The 19493-nt window shown below is 52.1% G+C and overlaps 12 protein-coding genes across 12 annotated transcripts; 9 read left to right on the top strand and 3 right to left on the bottom strand.

Moving 5' to 3' along the window:
- Position 1: 1 nt before the first annotated feature.
- Positions 2-2280, bottom strand: BJX68DRAFT_78369 (nucleobase cation symporter-1 family protein). Its single transcript, XM_071049759.1, has 5 exons — positions 1439-2280; positions 1289-1393; positions 866-1241; positions 676-818; positions 2-622 (listed from the first exon to the last, which is right to left on the bottom strand). Exons 1-5 carry the CDS (start codon positions 1879-1881, stop codon positions 34-36), a joined length of 1656 nt encoding a protein of 551 aa, XP_070904792.1. The 5' UTR covers positions 1882-2280; the 3' UTR covers positions 2-33.
- Positions 2133-3662, top strand: BJX68DRAFT_78360 (isopenicillin N synthase family dioxygenase). Its single transcript, XM_071049756.1, has 3 exons — positions 2133-2752; positions 2802-3478; positions 3529-3662. The coding sequence occupies exons 1-3, from the start codon at positions 2383-2385 to the stop codon at positions 3577-3579; spliced, it is 1098 nt and encodes a 365-aa protein (XP_070904791.1). The 5' UTR covers positions 2133-2382; the 3' UTR covers positions 3580-3662.
- BJX68DRAFT_78367 (uncharacterized protein) lies at positions 3632-4187 on the top strand. The gene has a single exon (XM_071049758.1). The coding sequence runs from the start codon at positions 3746-3748 to the stop codon at positions 4046-4048; it is 303 nt and encodes a 100-aa protein (XP_070904790.1). The 5' UTR covers positions 3632-3745; the 3' UTR covers positions 4049-4187.
- Positions 4188-5526, top strand: BJX68DRAFT_78362 (Aldo/keto reductase family-domain-containing protein). Its single transcript, XM_071049757.1, has one exon. The coding sequence runs from the start codon at positions 4327-4329 to the stop codon at positions 5428-5430; it is 1104 nt and encodes a 367-aa protein (XP_070904789.1). The 5' UTR covers positions 4188-4326; the 3' UTR covers positions 5431-5526.
- Positions 5527-5622: 96 nt separating this feature from the next.
- BJX68DRAFT_261068 (GNAT family N-acetyltransferase) lies at positions 5623-6333 on the bottom strand (the record flags this gene model as incomplete). The annotated part of the gene is made up of 1 exon (XM_071044068.1): positions 5623-6333. One exon carries the CDS (start codon positions 6331-6333, stop codon positions 5623-5625), a length of 711 nt encoding a protein of 236 aa, XP_070904788.1.
- Positions 6334-6484: 151 nt separating this feature from the next.
- BJX68DRAFT_78355 (Zn(II)2Cys6 transcription factor) lies at positions 6485-9278 on the top strand. The gene is made up of 4 exons (XM_071049755.1): positions 6485-6667; positions 6759-6772; positions 6840-7766; positions 7815-9278. The coding sequence occupies exons 1-4, from the start codon at positions 6549-6551 to the stop codon at positions 8996-8998; spliced, it is 2244 nt and encodes a 747-aa protein (XP_070904787.1). The 5' UTR covers positions 6485-6548; the 3' UTR covers positions 8999-9278.
- Positions 9279-10726, top strand: BJX68DRAFT_78329 (alpha/beta fold hydrolase). Its single transcript, XM_071049754.1, has 2 exons — positions 9279-9523; positions 9621-10726. The coding sequence occupies exon 2, from the start codon at positions 9656-9658 to the stop codon at positions 10538-10540; it is 885 nt and encodes a 294-aa protein (XP_070904786.1). The 5' UTR covers positions 9279-9523; positions 9621-9655; the 3' UTR covers positions 10541-10726.
- Positions 10727-11348: 622 nt separating this feature from the next.
- On the top strand, positions 11349-11972 carry BJX68DRAFT_261065 (uncharacterized protein; the record flags this gene model as incomplete). The annotated part of the gene is made up of 1 exon (XM_071044067.1): positions 11349-11972. One exon carries the CDS (start codon positions 11349-11351, stop codon positions 11970-11972), a length of 624 nt encoding a protein of 207 aa, XP_070904785.1.
- A 276-nt stretch (positions 11973-12248) lies between these two features.
- On the bottom strand, positions 12249-12780 carry BJX68DRAFT_261064 (uncharacterized protein; the record flags this gene model as incomplete). Its single annotated transcript, XM_071044066.1, has 3 exons — positions 12249-12463; positions 12581-12662; positions 12745-12780. The coding sequence occupies 3 exons, from the start codon at positions 12778-12780 to the stop codon at positions 12249-12251; spliced, it is 333 nt and encodes a 110-aa protein (XP_070904784.1).
- Positions 12781-13692: 912 nt separating this feature from the next.
- Positions 13693-14231, top strand: BJX68DRAFT_261063 (uncharacterized protein; the record flags this gene model as incomplete). The annotated part of the gene is made up of 2 exons (XM_071044065.1): positions 13693-13759; positions 13843-14231. 2 exons carry the CDS (start codon positions 13693-13695, stop codon positions 14229-14231), a joined length of 456 nt encoding a protein of 151 aa, XP_070904783.1.
- Positions 14232-15098: 867 nt separating this feature from the next.
- On the top strand, positions 15099-15623 carry BJX68DRAFT_261062 (uncharacterized protein; the record flags this gene model as incomplete). Its single annotated transcript, XM_071044064.1, has 1 exon — positions 15099-15623. One exon carries the CDS (start codon positions 15099-15101, stop codon positions 15621-15623), a length of 525 nt encoding a protein of 174 aa, XP_070904782.1.
- Positions 15624-16455: 832 nt separating this feature from the next.
- Positions 16456-17106, top strand: BJX68DRAFT_261061 (uncharacterized protein; the record flags this gene model as incomplete). Its single annotated transcript, XM_071044063.1, has 1 exon — positions 16456-17106. The coding sequence occupies one exon, from the start codon at positions 16456-16458 to the stop codon at positions 17104-17106; it is 651 nt and encodes a 216-aa protein (XP_070904781.1).
- Positions 17107-19493: the final 2387 nt, after the last annotated feature.

Below are 19493 nucleotides of genomic sequence, written 5' to 3'. Positions count from 1 at the left end.
CCTCACCCCTGGGCGTACTCTAGCCAAATTGTTCTATTTCTCGCTCTTTCCAACAACACCTACAGCTTGCACCTCCACCCCCTCAATATCATCCCCGACGTACCTCGCACTATCAAACTCATCGAGATACTCCTTCGGCTCCCTCCACCCGCTGCCCTTTACCATCCCCTTGGGCGCCCTCCAAAGCGCAAACCCATAATAGCCAACAAACGCAACTACCAGACCGACCGGATACGCAACAAAATAGAACCTTTGCACACCCTCACTCGCCTCAACCCCCATCTGGTTCAGAAACCCATAGAAATTCGGTGCGATGGCGATGATGTACGTCGCGAAGGCGCGGAGCCCGAACCCGTGGAAGTAGTGGTACATCCCCTCCGGGTGAGCGGTGTACAGGTCTGGAATTGAAAGGGCGCCTCGGCGGAGGAGGTAGTAGTCGCAGATGAGGATTCCGGTTATGGCCGAGAGGAAGATTTGGTAGGACGAGAGGAAGTTTATGAAGACGGAGGCTGAGGAGAGGAGGTACCAGGGGCAGATTGCGTAGGAGAGGAGTGCGCAGATGAAGAAGCCCCGTTTTATGGTTATATATCGCGGGAGGAGGGAGGCGATGTCATTGCCGGCGCTGCGAATGTTAGTTATGTGGGGTGGTGAAGCGTGAGGAAAGTGTAGACGTACGGAATGGAGTTTTCGAAGATCGCAGAGAATACGGTAGAGTAGGCGAGGGCCAGTGCGATAAATGCGCAAGCTGTGCGGTTTCCAGACGTGTAGCGTTCGCCGGCCATGAGCATATCGAGGAAGTCGAGCGGGTTCCAGATGAGCTATTCACGTTAGCGAGGTCTATCCAAAGAGCAATGAGGCGACTAACCTCTCCAAAGACCCCAACACTGGCAGCAGCGATAACATTCCCAAAGACTGCAACGATCAGCGCTGACAACGGAAAACTGATAAGCTGTCCCCAAATCACATCACTCGGCCGTCGCGCGTACCGCTGCATATCCGCAGCATTGGAGATAAAGGTCGCGCACGATGCAAGGCCGATGAATAAGAACTTGCAGATCATCCAGCTCTTTTCCGAGCCATGGATCGTCGAGCCTTGGCTTAGGGCAGAAGTTGTCCCGCCAGCTAGCGAGACCGTCCAGCCTGTCATGGCAATGACAGCGGCGTAGTAGACGAACACTTTGATGTAGACGAGCGACTTCATCTTTGGGACGGGTACGACCAGGAAGGCGCAGTTTACAAGCCTGTCAATGAATGTTAGCTATTGTTGTCAGGTAGGACAGTGACCTACCAGTAAATCAAGAAGCAAATCATCCCGGCTGAGCTAAGTGCAGACTTGGGGCCCATCTTGTCCGGGATATTTTCAATAGACGGGAATATTGCATGTAGAAATACACTATACAGTCAGTTTCATTTTCGTCCCATTCGAGAGGCGCCTTACTAGATACACTGCGCACCTTGCACAGCGTTAACTCCATTCCATACAATCGACATGACCGCGCGATTGAACGTCGGCCACAGAGCGCCCCACGGCCCAAAGCTTGCGCGACACAGCACAGGAAACGGAATGCGATACAGCGCGCCGCCGCGACCGTTGAGAGCCATCAGACATCCCGCAAGGAATTGGCCTGCAAACGAGCACGCGACTGCTTCCCACATGCTCAAGCCGACAGTAAGCCCCGTCGATGCGGCATATAGGTTGCTCACATTCGCGGTTGCGGAGAACCAGAACGACATGTAGGTGAGCTGCGTCCATGTCCGGTCCTTGACGCGGGTTGGGCGGATGGAGTCGTTGTCGATTGCTTCGACGACGCGGATGTTGCCATCCTGGTCGACGCTCTTGACGAGGATTTTGTCGTGGAGGCGGGACAAAAGGGAAGCCATTCTGAATGCCTAGTGCTGGACTCTGGAGAAGGCTGCATCGTGGGGGAGAACGCTCGGGTTTTGCTTTTCGTTGACAATGACTATCTTTGGAGTCATGATTGCGATATCTCGCGCGGATAAGGCGAACCAGTAGCGAGACGCTTTATCAAGCTTATCATCGTGGCCAAGACTCTGTCGACTCCAACTCGGAAATGGATATATGACAGCAGTTAGTTTGCCATAGCGATAAAGAAGCTCACAGTGAAATTCTTATCTCTGCTGTCAAGCGGACCGTGGCGAACTCCAATTCTTGGTCTTGTTTACTCCAAGGTTTCAGAACAGTCGCAGCCCAGGAGTCCGTAAAGCTGTGTAACTCTACCGACTTTAGTGGCTCGCGGTTTTGCCCACCGGCGGGGCCCGCCGCAGTTGGAGTCGTTATCGTCAGTCGAGGGGATCACAATCAACACATAAATCCGTATCCTTCAACAGGCTATCGATCACGAACCCTCGTAAACGAGAAAGATGGCCGGATATACACAGCTCGAACTGCGCACACTCAACGGCCCCGAATTCCGACGGGTGTCGACTGCCCCGCCTCGTATTCCCACCGAAGACGAAATTCCCGTCATCGACCTCACCCCGATTGACGGCGATCTGGCAACACGCAAGCAGCTCGCATCGAAGATAAGAGCCGCCGCAGAGGGGACGGGGTTTTTCTATGTGAAGAATCATGGAATTCCTGAAGAGTTGATTCAGCGCGCACTGGGTGTGGCGAAATCTTTTTTCGAGCAAACGGCTGAGGACAAGGAGAAGGTGTCGCATGTCAGGGCGAAGCACAATGACGGCTATCATGGGGTTGGAACGACTCAGATCAATAATAAGGAGTCGCGAGGTATGCTGGTCGAAACGAGTCCGGAAATTGATTGCTGATCGCGCGACAGATCAAAAGGAAACATTCTCGGTGCGGTATAATCCACTGAATGACCCGACCGTCTCAGAAGAAGCAAAAAAGAAGCTGCTCGCCGATGAAGCCTCCTTATATGGTGCACAGGAATACCTCTGGGATGGGACCAGCCATCTCCCTGGATTCCGCGAAACCACACTCGAATTCTACAAGAGCCGACTGACCCTCGCACGCAAGATGATCAGGCTCTTTGCTCTCTCACTCGAGCTCCCCGAAGATTATTTCGACTCCGTCATCACCCACCCCGGCGCAGACGGACTATACGTGCACTATCCCGGAACTCCAGGGCTCGACAAAGACAAGGATACGGACGTTGAAATTGACGTCGGAATCGGCTCGCATACGGACATCCAGTGCGTAACGCTACTGTGGCAAGATAACTCGGGCGGTCTTCAGGTTCTGTCTGCCAGCGATGAGTGGCTTGACGCGAGGCCAATTGAGGGCACATTGGTCGTGAATATTGGCGACTTTCTACAACGGCTATCGAATAACCGGTTCAAGTCGACCGTACACAGAGTGTATAATCGGCAGAGCACATCACGCTACTCCATGCCGTTCTTCCTCGGGTTTAACCCCGAATCCGTGCTCAAGGTTGTACCAACTTGTGTGGACGAGACGCACCCGCCGCTATATGAGCCGATTTCGTGTGGTCAGGTTAGTTTCTTGAACCCTCTCTTGGTTGTGTCATGCTAATTCGGCTGTAGTGGCACCGTGCAAGGCTTGCTTTGGCTCAGAAAACAACCGCTGCTGCTTAAGTAGGGTCTTATCAGGGTAGTTCAGTGAAGCTGCTTTATTGTTGGTGATAGCACTTGGCTCAAAACAGTTGTTCAGCCATATTTAGCATAATTTAAACTCGTTCTCCCCATTGGTCCGAGTCTTGTTCTGCATCAAATATGTAGGTCAACTCATGCTGCTAGTCATATGCTCTCTTACGCAGGGATAAATATTCTGCGATTCGGCCTCGGAAGGTCTGAGAAACCGTGGAGTATCTCCGGAAATCCAATGGTGAGGTCCAATGAGCGACGAAATCTTCCGCGCAATGATCCGAGTTCCATTGAAGATGATTGTGACGAACTGCCACAATGCTGCTCTGCGACTCCAACTGCAACTGTGAGTGCTGCGCTGTTGGTCATGCTGATCGGTTTTTTGTGTGGGCCCGTATTTCCGGCTAAAAGCGAACCTCCATATTCCGGGCAAATTCAATCACCAGCCATTGGTGCATAAAGTGGGAGAATGCGAGCGAGCGATCACCAGACAACTCCTATTGGACCACAATAGCCGTAGGCCATCGCCCGGAAAATTAAAGATTGCCCAGCGTTTGTACAGACGCTGCGGGAGTTAAGCCCGTTATAGCCGTTGTGGTAGTTGGTTCAACGCAACCAAATTTGGCAGGGACGACCACCCCGGGTATTAAGGCAGTCGTCTGCCACTGAAGGTGACTCTGGCGATGCCTTCACCTTTGAAGCTGTCGACGCCCAAAGACACGCATATCCTATCTTCTCATGGCGACGAAACCGCCGCTCATTCAGGTCCTCCCACCCCTCATTCTCGGTGGTGCCGGATTCAGCCACCAGCTCACGTCGAACCCGAACCCACTACGGACGCGAGAAGTGCTGAAGCGGGCCTTTGAACTCGGACTCCGAGCGATCGATACCTCGGCATATTATGAACCATCGGAAGAACTCATCGGAGCGGCGCTGGCACATCGCGAGATGGCCATCTACAAGCGGCACCAATATTTTCTCATGACCAAGGTCGGCCGCATCAGTGCTACAAAGTCAGACTATTCGCCAGCCTGGATCCGACACTCGGTCCATCGATCACTTCAGCGGCTAAGAACGACCTACCTGGATGTGGTGTTCTGCCACGATATCGAGTTTGTATCAGAGGACAATGTCTTGGAAGCCATTGGGGTTCTCTTGGAGATGGTTGCGGTGGGGAAGATACGGTATGTCGGAATATCAGGTTATCCGATCGGTCTATTGGCGAGAGTCGCCCGCCGAGCACGACAGCTGTACGGTCGACCCATCGATGTGATACAGACCTGGGCGCAGTTGACCCTGCAGAACAACCGGCTTGAGCGAGAAGGGTTGCAACTATTCAAAGACGCGGGCGTACAATGCGTCTGCAGCTCCAGCCCACTTGCTAGTGGCCTTTTGCGCGACGAAGGCGTTCCAGTGGGTACTTTAGGGGACTGGCATCCGGCACCAGAAGGGCTCCGACAGGCTGCACGCCAGGCGTCTCAATACGTGAAGTCTCTAGGAGAGTCGTTGGCCAGATTGTCCTTGCGATATGCTATTAGACGTGCACAGTATTCGTCAACGACGGAGTTCTCTGTCGCAACAATTATCGGTGGCACATCCCTTACTGAAGTAGACGAAAATATCGCAACAGCGCTGCAGGTATTACGCCGCGAGGAAGGTATATGGCAATGGAATTCAAAGGGTGACTCGGAGCTCGGGGAGACGGGGAGCAACGAGCAATTGGAAGAAGATGCGCTGATATCCAACGGAGTCAAGCTGATCATGGGTGAATGGAGGAATTACAGTTTCGCACAAGATCCGGAACCACAGACGGGAGGGCTCCTTGTTCCCACGAAGCTGTAAACTAGTATTAGATATTATCTTTAAACGGCATCAGGTGAAAACACAATACATCCAACTTACCAACAGCTTTTCGTGCCACGGAAATAGCGCGCTCTTGTGGTCGTAGAGTGAGAAGCCAGGGGGGCATCTGGATCGCCAAGATCGTCTATCACAAGCAATCGACCTCTACGGTCTGCTTGGGGCTTCCATTGATCACTGTACTATTAACTCCCATTCGACCTCACTAGGCTCTTTCCAGTAATTCGTCCCACTCGCAGAAAAACCAAGCTTTTTCAGCAGCCCCGCGCTTCGATGATTCTCCCTTTCGGTCTCCGCGATGAATCGGCGAACGCCCCTGGCCTTGACTGCCCAGTGCACAACAGCCTCAGCAGCTTCTTTCGCGATAGCCTTGCCCCAGTATTTCGAGGAAATGCCATATCGGATTTCAACCATTTCTTGCCAAGGAGGGAGCTCCGGATCGTCTGTTTCTCGTGGAGGGAGAGATGTTGTCGTGGCATCACGAACGCCAGCATATCCCACCCATTCGATCTCCTCGAGCAATTTTCCGTCTGTGCCAGCATTCGTTTCGAAATCATGGCCCTTGAGTATTGAGAACCCGGAGTGATTGTCATCAATGCACGCAGAAGGCGGCTTGACCCCAACAGCGAAGTCACCTAGACCGTATTTCTTCCAAGAGCGGCCAATATCGCGGGTTTCAATACTTTGGCGCGTTTCTTCGTCGCTCCAGTTTCTGGCTGGGAAATGAGGTCCGAAAGCCATCTCGCAGAAATCCACGTCGGCGTGCAGCCCCGCGTACAGCAATCGATAGGACGGCAAGTTGACTGCAATCGGCGTCGGAATCAGTATCAGCCTCGAAGTAAGTAGAGCGAAGGGCTCAAAGCCCTCCATCGACGAGGAATCCATGGTGTTGTGGAAGAGTGTCCCGGTCACGGAGTTGCGGCCGCCTCCAGGATTTTTAGCCGGCCGCGGGGTTAGCCTCAGGCCACTAGCCTGCTAGCGCTGGGCTAACGGCAGTCGAAGCCCCCGCATCCTCCAGTCTCCTCCAGTCTTAAGCCAGCTTCTTCCCCAGCCCAGACCGCGCCATTGAGCTGGAAATTCAAAATGTCAAGACGCGAAAGATGGAAGACAGTCCTATGATTGTTGATGGTGACTTGGCCGGCGAGAGTCGCTTGCGAGTGCTGCGTGCCTGCGATCGCTGCTCTCAGTCAAAACAGCGCTGCGATGGAGAGCGTCCGTGGTGAGTTCTCAATTCCACACCAGTTGATTCTTCATGTTTTCCATGACTTTTGCCGCTCTGAGCTCGGCGCATCAGAGCTAACACTTCGCAGCCAGCGATGTACCGGTAGGTGGCTGACCCCGCACACATGCCACGAGACCGATCACTCGGCGACTGACTCGAATTCTTCCAGAGCGAAACATCCCGTGTCAATATGAGAAGACCGTACGGAAGCGTGGTCGCCGTCGTCGGACAAAGTTCGCCGCCACCACCCACAGAACACTTGCCCCTGGCCCTCCGAGTCTAAACGATCTGATCAACCACGGAAACAGCAGTGTGGAGCCTTCCCCAGAGGAGCGCGACAATATGCCGGACAGCGTGCGACGAAGAGACACCAACCCACTTAGCACTCCATCGTACACCGAAGACGACTCGATTACGCGACTGACGAACGATACAAGAGGAGGAGGCAGCAATGGTCAGGAGGAAGCCGACCCGTTTCGTCTCGAGCCAGCTACCACTCTCCCTAGACTATCAAACCAGGACGCGACTCGCGCTTCGCTGAATCCCTTTGTCTTCCAGGACGCATTCTTCAGCATGCCGGGCCAGTCTCACAGCCCAGCTGGAATTGCGTCCGGTCGCGTCGAGCACTGGTTGAGCAAGACGCCCCCTATCCCGTCGGGCGGGCCGCTCCGTGGACTCTATTCTACGGTTTCGCACAAGAATCTACAGGGAAGCTCTGCTCACGGCTCATCGCAAGGCCAGATATCCTACCCTTGTTTAGAGCCTCTGCTGCCGTACTTACGGGGAATCCTGTCGCCAAGCGATGCTTCGGAGATGCTGGAGATCTACTTTAACGAGCAGCGAAACCCAATCTTCAAGGCGACATCTCCGTATACTATCGCGCACATAGTCCAACCTTCATCCGTTCTACACCCGACTGCACCGCGGCCGACTTCATCTATCCTGCTTCTCGTCATGCTACTTTGCGTCGCGCACACTGCTGATATAAGAATTTTTGACCCACCCGGTGCGCGACAACGCATCGTGCTCGACCTCTATCGTCTAGTACTTGACCTGATGGAGCCGGTCGATTGGGATAACTATTTCAGAACATCAGGTATGTAGACCTGGAGATCCTGAACTAAGGGTCGTCTAACACGATCAGATGGGTGGCAGTACCACCCGCGAGGTGGGTTCCCGGACAAAGATGGGCGATCTTCTGTCTGTCATGCTGCCGGCAGCGGGCTCATTCCCGACTTTCTTGGTTCCACAGATGTCATCTTGGCTCTGGTCATACTCACACTCGTGATTTCTGGAGGTCACTTCAAAGCAGACTCCTTGAAATGGTGGTCAAAGGCAATTCGTCTGACCCGAGCAAGTGGTCTCAGTATGGAGGACCAGGGCCTGCAGTCGGGGAACATCCCTAGCTCATTTTATCAAGGACAGACGTCTGTCCGAGAGTGGCTGATAGTCAAAGAGGAGCGTCGGCGACTATTTTGGCTGATATACTGCCTTGACCGTCATCTGGGGCTGTCCTTCAACGCGCCAGTGAACTTCCCGGAGGGTACATTCTGGGTTGCTGCTCCCCTACCCGAGGACCTCTGGCAGACCTTGGAGACCGTTGACCTCAGCCGCATTCCTCCGCCGCAGCTGGGTCCTCCTGCGAAGATAACAGGATACGGCTTCTTCGAGTATTTCCTTCCCCTAGCCACCGTGCTGGGGCATATCATCGACTTTCACCATGTCCAGAACCATCCTCTTCTCGGGGATACGCTCAACCACGCGGCAATTCGTCGAATTGAAGCGCTGATCTCTCAACGAGAACAAGACATTGCGGATCTCAGAGACCAGCTCGAGAATCCACTCCCGACTCAGCACCCCATCGACCCTTTCAATCCCACGTTTGGATATGTCCACAGCCCAGCGTCGTCAGTCGATGCGAAGAAGCCACTAGTGATTGCATACAGCTCGCACATGCTTCATGTATTTTACATCCTGCTGCACGGAAAATGGGATCCGATATCCATGATTGAAGACAAGGATGACTGGATAACCTCGGAGAGTTTCCAAGCATGCGCCTCGCACGCCCTCAGCGCGACGGCAGCTGTGCACCAGATCCTCACCCTGGACCCGGAACTCAATTTTATGCCGTACCTCTTTGGTATATATCTGCTTCAGGGAAGCTTCATCCTCCTGTTGTTCGTCGATCGGATGCCGGAGCTCGGATTCAACAAGTCTGTCGAGGAGGTTTGCGAGACAATTATCCGGGCGCATGAAGTGAGCGTGGTGACGCTCGACACCACATTTCAGGTAATTACCTTCATCCCAAACGCGGCCATTTCCTGTTGAATGCAACAATTGCTGACCTGATGCTCAGAAAAACATCCGGAAAGTTTTCCGATCGATGCTACACGACGCCCAACGGGCTGATCCGCATTTCCGAGAAACTCACAAAGCTCGACGAAGAGAGATCCTCTCGCTCTACCGGTGGACACGTAATTCGCATGGGCTGGCCTACTGATAAGCCGTCGTTGCCTGGCAGTTGAAGCTGCAAACTCAAAACTGACTCCAGTCGAGCCGCCGCGGTCCGATATGCCAAGGCTGGTTAGACTGCATGCGGACCGATTACTAGCTTCTGCTTTTATTGGTTCAACCATTCCCTAGTGGGTCGATTTGATGAGGTCTGAGTCGGTCTGGCGATGTTGCAAACACGTTCAAACAGCTCAGCCCCTGAGGGTCTCCAGACGAACACCAGACTCCTCGCGAGTTACCCAGCCAGACTGCAGTGACAATATGTGCTCTCTCAGTCATCGTGGACCAACTGAGCCAATCTGACAGCTTTCTTCAAACAGTGCAAATGCATCAAACTCCACCGTGCGTCAACCCACTAAACTATGTCCCCCGCTCTCGGTAGTATAAATATGGCGTTGTCCATCATGGCTGTCGAATCATCCAACTCATATCTTGCAAGAACTTGTGAAGTTAACACGCAATCGAGACGCCACAATGTCATCAACATCCTTCTCGACCGATTCAAACACCTCCATACATGTTCGCATCACACACCCCTCCAAGCATTTCGATAAACCGCTCCTGGTCTTCCTGCATTACTGGGGCGGCACCTCGTCGACATGGTACAAGCTTACCTCGCCTGAGACATCGACTTCTCTCGCACACGAATATCCCACTGCTGCCGTTGACCTTCGTGGATGGGGCAAATCAACTGGACCACTCGACGATGAACGGGCATACTCTATCGCCGCGATGGCAGCTGACGTCTCATCGGCCTTGCTGCAGCTGCATCAGGATGCCAACAACGGAAGGCTTCTTGCCAACGGCTTTGTCTTGATCGGTCAATCGATGGGCGCAAAGGTCGCTCTTGCGACTCTATCTGCCCTCTCTGACAATCTCCTGAAGGCACTCAAGGGCATCGTGCTCGTTGCACCAGCACCTCCCATACCTCTCGTTCTTCCAAACGAAATGAAGGAACAACAGAAAGTCGCGTACAAGACCGCAGAGTCTGTCCGCTGGACCGTCACCAACGTCCTCGCCATTGGCGAGAACCTCAACGAAACAGACCTGGAAACGGTGGTTCGTGACAGCCTCTCCGGAAACCCTCTAGCGAAGGCCGCTTGGCCCAGCTACGGAATGGAGGAGGATGTTTCCCAGGATGTGAAGAATGCGCTGTCTAAATTGGTTACGAAACTCCCTTTTCGTGTTTTGGCCGGTGAATTTGATATTGTTGAACCGAGGGATCGAGTGGAGCGAGAGGTCTGTCAATTCCTGGAGGATGCCGGGGCAGATGTCTCGTTCCAAGTTGTCGACGGCGTGAAGCATTTGATTCCGTTGGAGAGACCCGAAGCGATCAATGAAGCGGTTGTTGGTCTATAGTCCTAAACGCCTTGGGAACCAGGCTTACGGGCACTATCTTGAAATATATGTAGTAGACGTGTCTGACAATCAAACCAATCCGTTACCAAGCCTTCAAATGTTAATTCTTGATTATATAGTCTAGACGCGCCGCTTTGTTCTCCACCCGGCAAGCTTACCATCCGCGCCTCCGTACTTGCAGTGGCGTCACAGGCAACAGCCATTTTTCTCACAAGCTACCCTGTGGGAATACTGGTATTGGCCCTTGATTATATTGAGATTGGTGATGTGGTATCCCTACGCAATTTATTTCTGGTATCAACAGTCAGGTGCCGATCTGCGGGGCGGCTCTTCGCACCACCCACCGGAACCACGGCATCGGCAAAGCCCTAATGGAATACGTCCTCGACAAGGCGAAGTCCCTGATCATCGCTGTCACACTCTCCTACCAGCCGCTGGTATACCTGTTCTTCAAGAGGTGGGGCAATGAGGATACGAGGCATTGGGACTTTGACCTTCCGAAATAGGCCCTGCTGTATTCGGGCTTTGGGATCTTTAAGCTTGCGGGATTGACTTGATATCCTGCCCAGAAGTGAGCGTGCGGGTGCGGGGGACAAAGACTATGGATGCCGTTGCGGTGTAATGGATGTGAAGGGTAGATTCTATAGGTTTCTACTGCTTTTGTTTGTGGCTCTATACAATGGAAAAGGAATTCTGGCCGCAGGGTAGGGTAGCCACTCTAGTACCTAGATTATCTCCCTCCATAAACCACAGCCTCTGACTCAACTCATATCCCTGAGCCAATACCTCTCAAACCCACAACGCCGCAATGCGCTGCCAAATCCCCGATAGGATGTGCCCCATATGCCAAACCAAATACACCTCTTTAGCCTCTACCCCTCTGGCCCACAAACGCTCCCCAGGCGCCAACATCTACCAAGTAATCTTCACGCGCTACCTCTACAACATCCACACCTTTGCCCCCCTCGAAACCATGGCGACCAACTTCGCCCGAAACGTAAAACTTCTCAGCGGCCTCGACATCGACCCCCTAATCAGCGCACTCAATTACGGCCCAAGGGGCGCGGAGAACGGCGCGTCGATGTACATCTCCATGCTCGTGGGCTTTCCCCGACCACTTCTCTTTCCGGATGATGATCAGAGCGAGAGGGATGCGAGTGAGATCCTGGATGAGTTGGTGGGCATTGGAAATGGGATCGACGGGTTGCCGGCACAGCCTGTTGGCACGGAGTGGATGGTTTCTCCGATTGATGAGAAGGATGGGCACCATTCGCTTGTGAGCTTGGGGTGGTTGCAGGAAGCTGTGGATTTGGCTAGAGGGGTTCCGGCTCATATTGCGCGGAAGAAGCTTTATGGGAGGAGTACGTTGGCGGAGTGCTGGGAGGAGGAGGATTGGAGTGAGATATATGGGCCTTTTGAGTTGCCGGGTTGAAGGACAGGATGGTAGTGAGCCCGTTCTTTTTTCTGTACTATTGTAGGCTCTGCTAGTTGAGGAATCATAAGGTGTCCGTCCACTTTCCGAGAATAATCACAAAACATAGCTGGGCCCCAGGAAGCCAAAGCGCAATTTGCGTGTCTAATAATTTGCCAAATGACAACAATCTCAACGTCTGCCAAATATTGCTCTCCCCATGCGCTGTCCGTTGCCCGACAGCCTCGGGTTCAATCCTCCTACTCATCCGCTATCTCCTCATCTTCCTTCTTGAATTTAGCCGGAACCTTCTTCCTTCTTTCTCGCAGTCGCCCATTTCCCAGACACACTCCCCCTCTTCCTCTTCCTCCCGGCCCTAACCGGAGCCTCAGCCCTAGCCTCGCTCTGAGCCTGGCCATCCGCATCGTCCACCCTGCCCATACCCTCCGCCGCTTCCGCAGCCTGTTTCTTCAACTTTGTAAACTGGTTGGTAATAGACCTAGTAGTGCATTCTAGAGAAGCATCACGGGAAAAGGGTCAGCAGTGTCAATACCCAAAGTCGAAACTAGACAGCGTTGGCGCATTTCCCTGGGTAAGCGCGGGAGGATGGGTTGCGCAACGCAACGTACCGGGTCCCATGTGCTCGGCAAGCTTCTTGTAGTCCAACTTGACAGACTGGTCTTTGAGTTGGGCGAGCATTCCGACGAGGAGCTGTTGGTTACGTGGTTCTGTTAGCGGTTGTTCTTGTTGAGACGGATTAAGGTGGAAGGGGAGGAGGCCGTAGAAGACAGACCTTGACGTTTGCTTCTGGGGACCAGATCATGGGCATTTTGGCGATTGTTGATTTCAAGAGAGTGTAGAGTGTGTTTGGGGAGTGGTGGGAAGAGTCGTAGAGATGGAGAGGTGGGCGTGTATGTTGTAGGTAGGTGAGAGATTGATAGAATTGAGTGGAGAGGCCAAGGGGCAATCAAGACTGAGAGATGGTTGTTTGGAAAGAATGGGGAGAGGGAAAGAAAGGAAACAGAGTATGTTGATTTCATGTGTTTGGGAAAAGTGTTTGTGATGATCCAGTTGCTTAGTCGTGTGCTGAGTCGTGCATCTTGGGTTGGTGGGGGGACCTGGTATCCCACCAAAGGGATTCACTTGCCTTTCACTCTATCTATAGCTGCATATGCCCTTCATGTGAACCCATGGATGCCTCTGCTATTCTTCCCCTCGCGTACAGGGTCTGAAATCTCATTGGACGCTCTGCAACAGACTCAGCAGACTTCAGGGCTAGATTACTGTCTACCAAGGTTGTCCAAATGTCGCTCATGCAACAATGCAGGAATATAGCCGATTTGAGCCCGTTCTATGTGTCTAAGATTGGTTCGCAGATCAAGTGATTCCAATCAAAAACCTCTTTGAAGACTAATAAGCATCTAAAGAACAAGTGGTCTTCTTGAGCAGAATGAAAGTAAAACTCTTCTAAATCCCTGTGGCACAGGTCTTTTGTGGGCAGTTCCAAAGGCACAATGAGTTCAAGATATCTCTGATGACATTGAACAGAGGACTGATAAAGGCGTGTAAAGCAATAACATTTATTGTCCAAGTCCTTCAATCTTTGTCCATAGAGACATATAAGCCTTGATATCTCCCTCCAAATCCCCTCCATCAACCAACTAGCCACCATCAGCCAACAAAATCCCAATACCTGACGCAAACTAATATTCCACAATAACTAACAGACAGACTAACCACCATGGCCGTCCCTTTGCCACCCTGCTGCGCCGCAACGCCCACGGCCCGCAAAACCTCCTCTGCTCGCAGTGCGTGCACCTCTATGAAAAGCTCCGCCCGCATCTCGACGCAGACAGACTCGAATCCCCAACCCTGCAAACCTACCCCATAGTCCTGAAAATTCGGCTGCCGCCCGTGCCTGAGGACGTCTACCCTCAGCACATCTACGACCTCTCAAAAAAGCTCGCCGACGTGATCCACCACCTGGCTTGGCAGATGTTTGGCGCCAAGGTGCCGACGGTCATCGTGCAGGAGTTCCAGGACGACTACGTGGATATTCGGGTCCTGCTGGACTTCCCTCGGTACTTCTATGCCGTGGACTCCCCCTTTGTGAAACGGCTCCTCAAGGAGGCGGCCAAGTTTATACCGGAGTTGAAGGCGGCGGGCGACGACCAGCGGTGGCAGGCTGAGTTTCCGAGTCAGGGTCAGTGTGCGGGGCAGTTTCGGTTGGAGTTTTGGGATAAGTTCCAAAATGAGTTGATGAAAGGGGACAAAAAGTAACGTCCTAGGAGTAGGTAGGTGATGGCGAAGGGGTTGTCTGCTATGGTACTCTCTTTATATGTTTCGTTTCGTAGGCGCAGCACCCTTTAAAAACTGCTGACTGTGCGGGCAGATGGCACTACCGTCTTTTAGCTATCGAAAAATAAATAAAAAGTTACCTATGGTTGAGATCAGCCTTATTATTGCGATATAAATTCTTCTTCCACTACCCGTATATGGCCTCCGCATGGCCTGAGATAGAAAATACCCTCGAGAACCACGCGAAACTACTGGACGCGTTATTTTTATTTATATATGATTTACTTGATTCTTCCAAATCTTGCGCGTGCTCAGTGGACAGGGATAAAGTAGTTGTGTACGCCCTAACCTATGCCTAGAGTGGAGAGCTTATGCTTATCGTCAGGTGGCCGATGGGGTAAAACAATGAAGAGGAACATACAGTAAGTGGACCAGATACTCTAGGTACACTTGAACTGGTATGAAACGCCCCTTGAAGATTCAAATTCAAATCGTCGATTTTCTTTGTATGTTTTGATTGAACAACATGGCCTGTGCCTCAGACAATGATCCCTTTATATGCAGCTATAAAGAGTACAAGGAAGATGGGAAGTCTGGAAGCAAGGACAAATTCTTTAGCAGGGCCTCAATTTCCTCGGTCCCAGTTTGAGAATGAATGGGAGTACAAAGCACTGTACAGGCATAGTATTATTCTTTCTATGGGCACTTGATCTTCTTGTCCGTCCAAACAGTATATGTACTCATCCCTCCTCCACCGGTTTATTGTACATAGCTGCGAGCAACCTCGACACTGCGAACAATCTTAACTATATCATCTATCTACCTACTAGCAAGAGTACGACCGCCAAAATGACCACTCTCAAGTGCACAACCCCAAGCACGCTCTGCCCCGACTGCACCGCCATCAAGACCAACCTGTCTCTATCCCCCAAAATCACCCGCGCCGACCCAACCACCCAGCCCAAAACCTACCCCATCATCTTCTGGAAGACCATGCCGGGGTCCACAGACCTACCTAACTTATACCTCTTCTGCCGGCGCGCAGAGCGCATGCTCGCAACCGAGGCCAAGGTTACCGCGACCGTCTGGACGTCGATCTTCAAGGATAAGGGTGAGGCGGGGACGAAGACCGTCAAGATTCTTGTTGATTTCGCAGGGTTTACCCCGATTAGCGAGGATATTAAGCGGCGCTTGTTTGAAGGGGCAGCTGAGAATGTGGGCGTGGGCTTGAAACTTCCTACAATGCTTGCGGACGGGAAGCTGGCCGCGCATCCGAGTCTTGTTCGGCTGGAGTTTTTCAATGGGATGCATGAGGCGGCACGCGAGGGGAGGCTGTTGAATCCTAATCATGTGCCGCTGAGTATCACTGTGTAATTTGTCTGTCCAAGGCTCCAGGAGCTGAGTAGTGGGAGAGATATCAAGGAATAGCAACAGAAATATATAAGCGTTTGTTCTTTCTTTCATTTAGTCTGAAGTAGCCACTGGGCAAACTTCAGAACGAATAGTGGAAAGCAAACATGGACTTTTACCTCCATAATATATATATATTCCTCACTGAATATCGATTATTGTCAAAGTAGAATGGCCGTAATACTGAAAACCTGAGGAGGGATGGGGACAATTTACATCAACCAGCCCACCGTCATGAAAAGGCTACCAAGAAACAGATAGTATATGTATTCCCGCTCTTTACACGATGATCTATCGATATATTTAGGCCTGTTGGTCTGTCAGTTAGGGGAAACCCATTTTAGTAGGACGGGACAATACCTAGTTTCAGGGCAGCTTCAGCACACCCAAGGGAAGCAAGTATATGATTCGCCATCTAACTAGCATTCCGGCTGCCTCTCAAAGGTCTTATGACTCGCCGCTCGAGAACAATGGATCTGGTTGGCCAATAGAGATCACAGAGTCGGCAATGATTGAGGCTGAAGGCTGGCCCTGGGGTTGTCTACTAAGACAAGGCATTTCATGCAAGATTAGGTCAAAGGTTCACAAGCTCTGGCTTTGTCAATCAAGGACCTTAGAACTAGACGCTATACAAAGCACATAAAGAAACACTAGACAAGACACATTCCAGTCCATTATCCATGTCATCCTTTGTTCATCAAGTATATAACCACCCACCCACCTCCTCATCCAATCCGCCCCTCATCCTCATCCTCTCAGCACTCCCACTCCCACTCCATAACCTTCACAAGTCACAATGTCCGCGACCCGAAAACCCCTCCCCACCGGCACAATGGACTGCACAACCCCCGACAAGATGTGCAGCGAGTGCAAGCCCATCTACCAAAACCTCCTGCTGGCCTACGGCCCGTACCAACTCGATCTCCCGCCGGGGTACTACCCGGTCCTCTTCACCATCACGGTACCGCCTAGGACAAACCTCAAGTTTGTTGATACGATGGGGAAAGCGATTGAGAATACGCTTGCGCTGTCGTATGGGATGGTTAATACGAAGGTTTGGAAGATTGTTTTTTATGAGGGGGGTGATGGTGAGGAGAAGGACGCGGATAAGGGCAGCGACAAGGAGAAAGGGAAGGGAGAGGACAAGGACAAGGGCAAGGGTAAAGAGAAGGAGAAGAAGAAGGAGAAAGAACCTCCCAAGCCCGCAACCCTAAAACTCCTCATCGACTTCCCCCACAAGATCAAGGTCATGGATGATATGCGTTCGGGGATCTTCTTGCAGTTCCCGATTCCCAAGGAGGCCTCCGAGTGGAAGATGCATCTTCCCGAGGAGGCTGGTGCGGATGGAAAGCCCGGCCATGAATCGCTAGCTAGGCTGAAGTTCTGGAAGGAGGTCGATGAGTTGTTCACTGCGAAGAGAATTCTGAATAAGGATATGCGGAAGTGAGTCTTTTTTGCTTTCTGTTTTTGTTTAGTCTAAGATGGGAGATAGGTGTTGAAAATCAATAAAAAAACATGTTGGGAGTGGAAGCTTATTCGCAATGTGCAGCGAGTAGTAGAGTAAAAAACAATATAGAGATTCCTATGTGGACTCTCATATTAGGCGGACTCGGGATAATAGCGTCATACACGTACCGGGAGATAAAATATATATCTATCGCGAGCTAGCATGCAACTGCATGTAGCGAGGAACCTTGCACGTTGGAGAGCGAAAAACATACATAACTCACGTTTCAGTCCACAATGATATATCAGCGCAAGGCTATCAGTGGAATTTTGTTTTCAACTTGGAGAAGCATATTATTTGATAGATAACTCTTTACCCCTATCAAGTCACCCCCTTATCTTCTCGAAGAGTTTGATTCGTAGACTACTATCGACCAACACAGAAACATAACGCTTTACCAAGGACAGTCATTCTTACTTGGTCTTGCCCTTATCATAATCTACATTAATGATAGCACGCCTACCAGAAAAAAGCGGTACGGCGATGATACCCTCAACGGTCCCAAAGCCGGTTCTCGGTGCGGTGTCGTCCAGCGCGTGCCGTCGTAGATGAGAGTCCACGGCGCTAGCTCATGTGGCAGAGCCGGAGCTGGGTCTAGCATTTCCGGGTGTTTAGCTTATTGTATGGGAAGTGGACATGATGAAGTACTCCAGCTGATGGGAGAGACGCAGGAATGAATGAGTTAGGGAGCCCGTGGGAGTGATGTAGATGTGAGTACGCAGGAGCACGTGAGGGCGAGGATGGGGATGTCGCGAGGACTGGAATGAGAGGAGAGGGAGGCGATATGTGTTTGGAACAAGGGGTGGTCTCTAGATGAACTGGACGTGAATGCAGGGATCCGCAGGCCAGGTCGCAGTATGAAGACTAGGTACCATAGCTGCAGGATGTATACATAGAGTCGTAAAGCATGTCCGGGGCCCAATCGCACGTTCCATAACTATTGGCCATACTCGCTCCTCGTGATGGGAAGATGGATGCCGGAAGTGCCACTCACCGAGCAGCAGCCCTCTGCAGTGCTGTGTATATCCAGACCCACGCGCGGGAACCATGAATCCGACAACCGTTCAGATAACCGCAAGAGGAACACTGCTATCCTCGCCTCCCCATCGCACTGCAGTAGTTCCAGCCAGATGTCAGTTATTCCGGCCGATGGGTCTACCATCAGAGCAGGGTGCCAAGGCCAAGGACCCTGAGGCTGATATTAAATTGCGTGTTCCGCGTGGTCTACGACTGGCTGGGCCCAGAGGAAGGAGCGTACGGCGTACCAACTCCGCGGCAGAACCTGAGCAATGGGATCACGGGATGAAGAAACGTGCTCTACGACTGCCCTTTGGCACCGGGCTTGGCGTCATTTGCAGGGTCGCCTGGGCCGCTGGGCGCGAGTGTGTGGTTGTTTGGGCCTTGCCGAGGAGAATTAAACATATTGTAGGTGTCGAATGATCATCCATCTGCAGTAAGGGAGCAGACGGCATGGGCGGTTGGTGGTTCAAGGAAAGAGAATACTTGGCCTGGAGGTGCTTATCTACCATATCACCGGGACACGGACAGATCGAGGCGGGGGGTATCGAGAGATGGAAAATTGCTTGGGTGCTGGGAGTGGGAACCAGGAAGCCGCGATGAAGGGAGGGGACGGTCAGTGAGGTGAATGAAACTGACTCCCCGGAGTTGCAGTGGGCAAGGAGAGGAGAGTGGGAAAGGAGCGGAAGAGGACGCGTGTAGTGGACGTGCCGCGGGTGAAGAAAAGGCCAATCAAGAGGGCTCGCTGAAACTGTCCACCTTGAGATGACACCATGGAAGCGTGAGGAAAGTAGCCAGAATCCCAGATAGCGATGGCAAGAAGCACAGCGAGCTAAAACGAGAAAGAGGCGCGCGATTTGGCCACCCAATCAACCCCCTGAGCAAAATGAGCCACCACCGAGCCAAGGATGCTAGCCATAACCTGGGATCAGAAAGCGAAATGGAATGGCTAAATATACCAGAAAAAAAGCTGTCTCCTTTACGAAGACAGCGAAACGCGTTAAACCTCGAAATATAGACACACACAGATGGTCAAGTCTATATAACCCCACACGACACGCACCCATCGTGCAAGACCCTTTAAGCAATCCCAAGAAATGGGCGGACACTTGGCGAGTGGGTTCAGCACGCACCAAGCATTGCCGATGATGTCTACAAGCCTTACTGACAGGACAACCCCTCTTGGCCGGGCCCCGTCGGGCAAAAAAAGGAATTCCTTGTCGACTACAACTGCAAAGGGGAAGCTCATCGATATACGCCCGAAAGGTGCGAGTCCTTGTTCACGATATTAAAGCTGATGAATGGCAAGC

This window comes from Aspergillus pseudodeflectus (assembly GCF_044049435.1).
Source record: "Aspergillus pseudodeflectus strain CBS 756.74 chromosome Unknown BJX68scaffold_2, whole genome shotgun sequence".
Taxonomy (NCBI): Eukaryota; Fungi; Ascomycota; class Eurotiomycetes; order Eurotiales; family Aspergillaceae; genus Aspergillus; species Aspergillus pseudodeflectus.
Note: the sequence above shows the minus strand (reverse complement) of the source record. Positions and strands in the feature narration are given on the sequence as shown.

Bases quoted from the DNA above. Each gene is read 5' to 3' on its own strand.
- BJX68DRAFT_78369 (XM_071049759.1), bottom strand. From the start codon at position 1,881: ATGGCTTCCCTTTTGTCCCGCCTCCACGACAAAATCCTCGTCAAGAGC. The intron at 1,394-1,438 runs GTAAGGCGCCTC...CTGACTGTATAG, and splicing joins CAAGGTGCGCAGTGTATCTA to TGTATTTCTACATGCAATAT. The intron at 1,242-1,288 runs GTAGGTCACTGT...ATTCATTGACAG, and splicing joins ATTTGCTTCTTGATTTACTG to GCTTGTAAACTGCGCCTTCC.
- BJX68DRAFT_78360 (XM_071049756.1), top strand. From the start codon at position 2,383: ATGGCCGGATATACACAGCTCGAACTGCGCACACTCAACGGCCCCGAA. The intron at 2,753-2,801 runs GTATGCTGGTCG...ATCGCGCGACAG, and splicing joins CAATAATAAGGAGTCGCGAG to ATCAAAAGGAAACATTCTCG. The intron at 3,479-3,528 runs GTTAGTTTCTTG...ATTCGGCTGTAG, and splicing joins AGCCGATTTCGTGTGGTCAG to TGGCACCGTGCAAGGCTTGC.
- BJX68DRAFT_78367 (XM_071049758.1), top strand. From the start codon at position 3,746: ATGCTCTCTTACGCAGGGATAAATATTCTGCGATTCGGCCTCGGAAGG.
- BJX68DRAFT_78362 (XM_071049757.1), top strand. From the start codon at position 4,327: ATGGCGACGAAACCGCCGCTCATTCAGGTCCTCCCACCCCTCATTCTC.
- BJX68DRAFT_78355 (XM_071049755.1), top strand. From the start codon at position 6,549: ATGGAAGACAGTCCTATGATTGTTGATGGTGACTTGGCCGGCGAGAGT. The intron at 7,767-7,814 runs GTATGTAGACCT...TAACACGATCAG, and splicing joins TAACTATTTCAGAACATCAG to ATGGGTGGCAGTACCACCCG.
- BJX68DRAFT_78329 (XM_071049754.1), top strand. From the start codon at position 9,656: ATGTCATCAACATCCTTCTCGACCGATTCAAACACCTCCATACATGTT.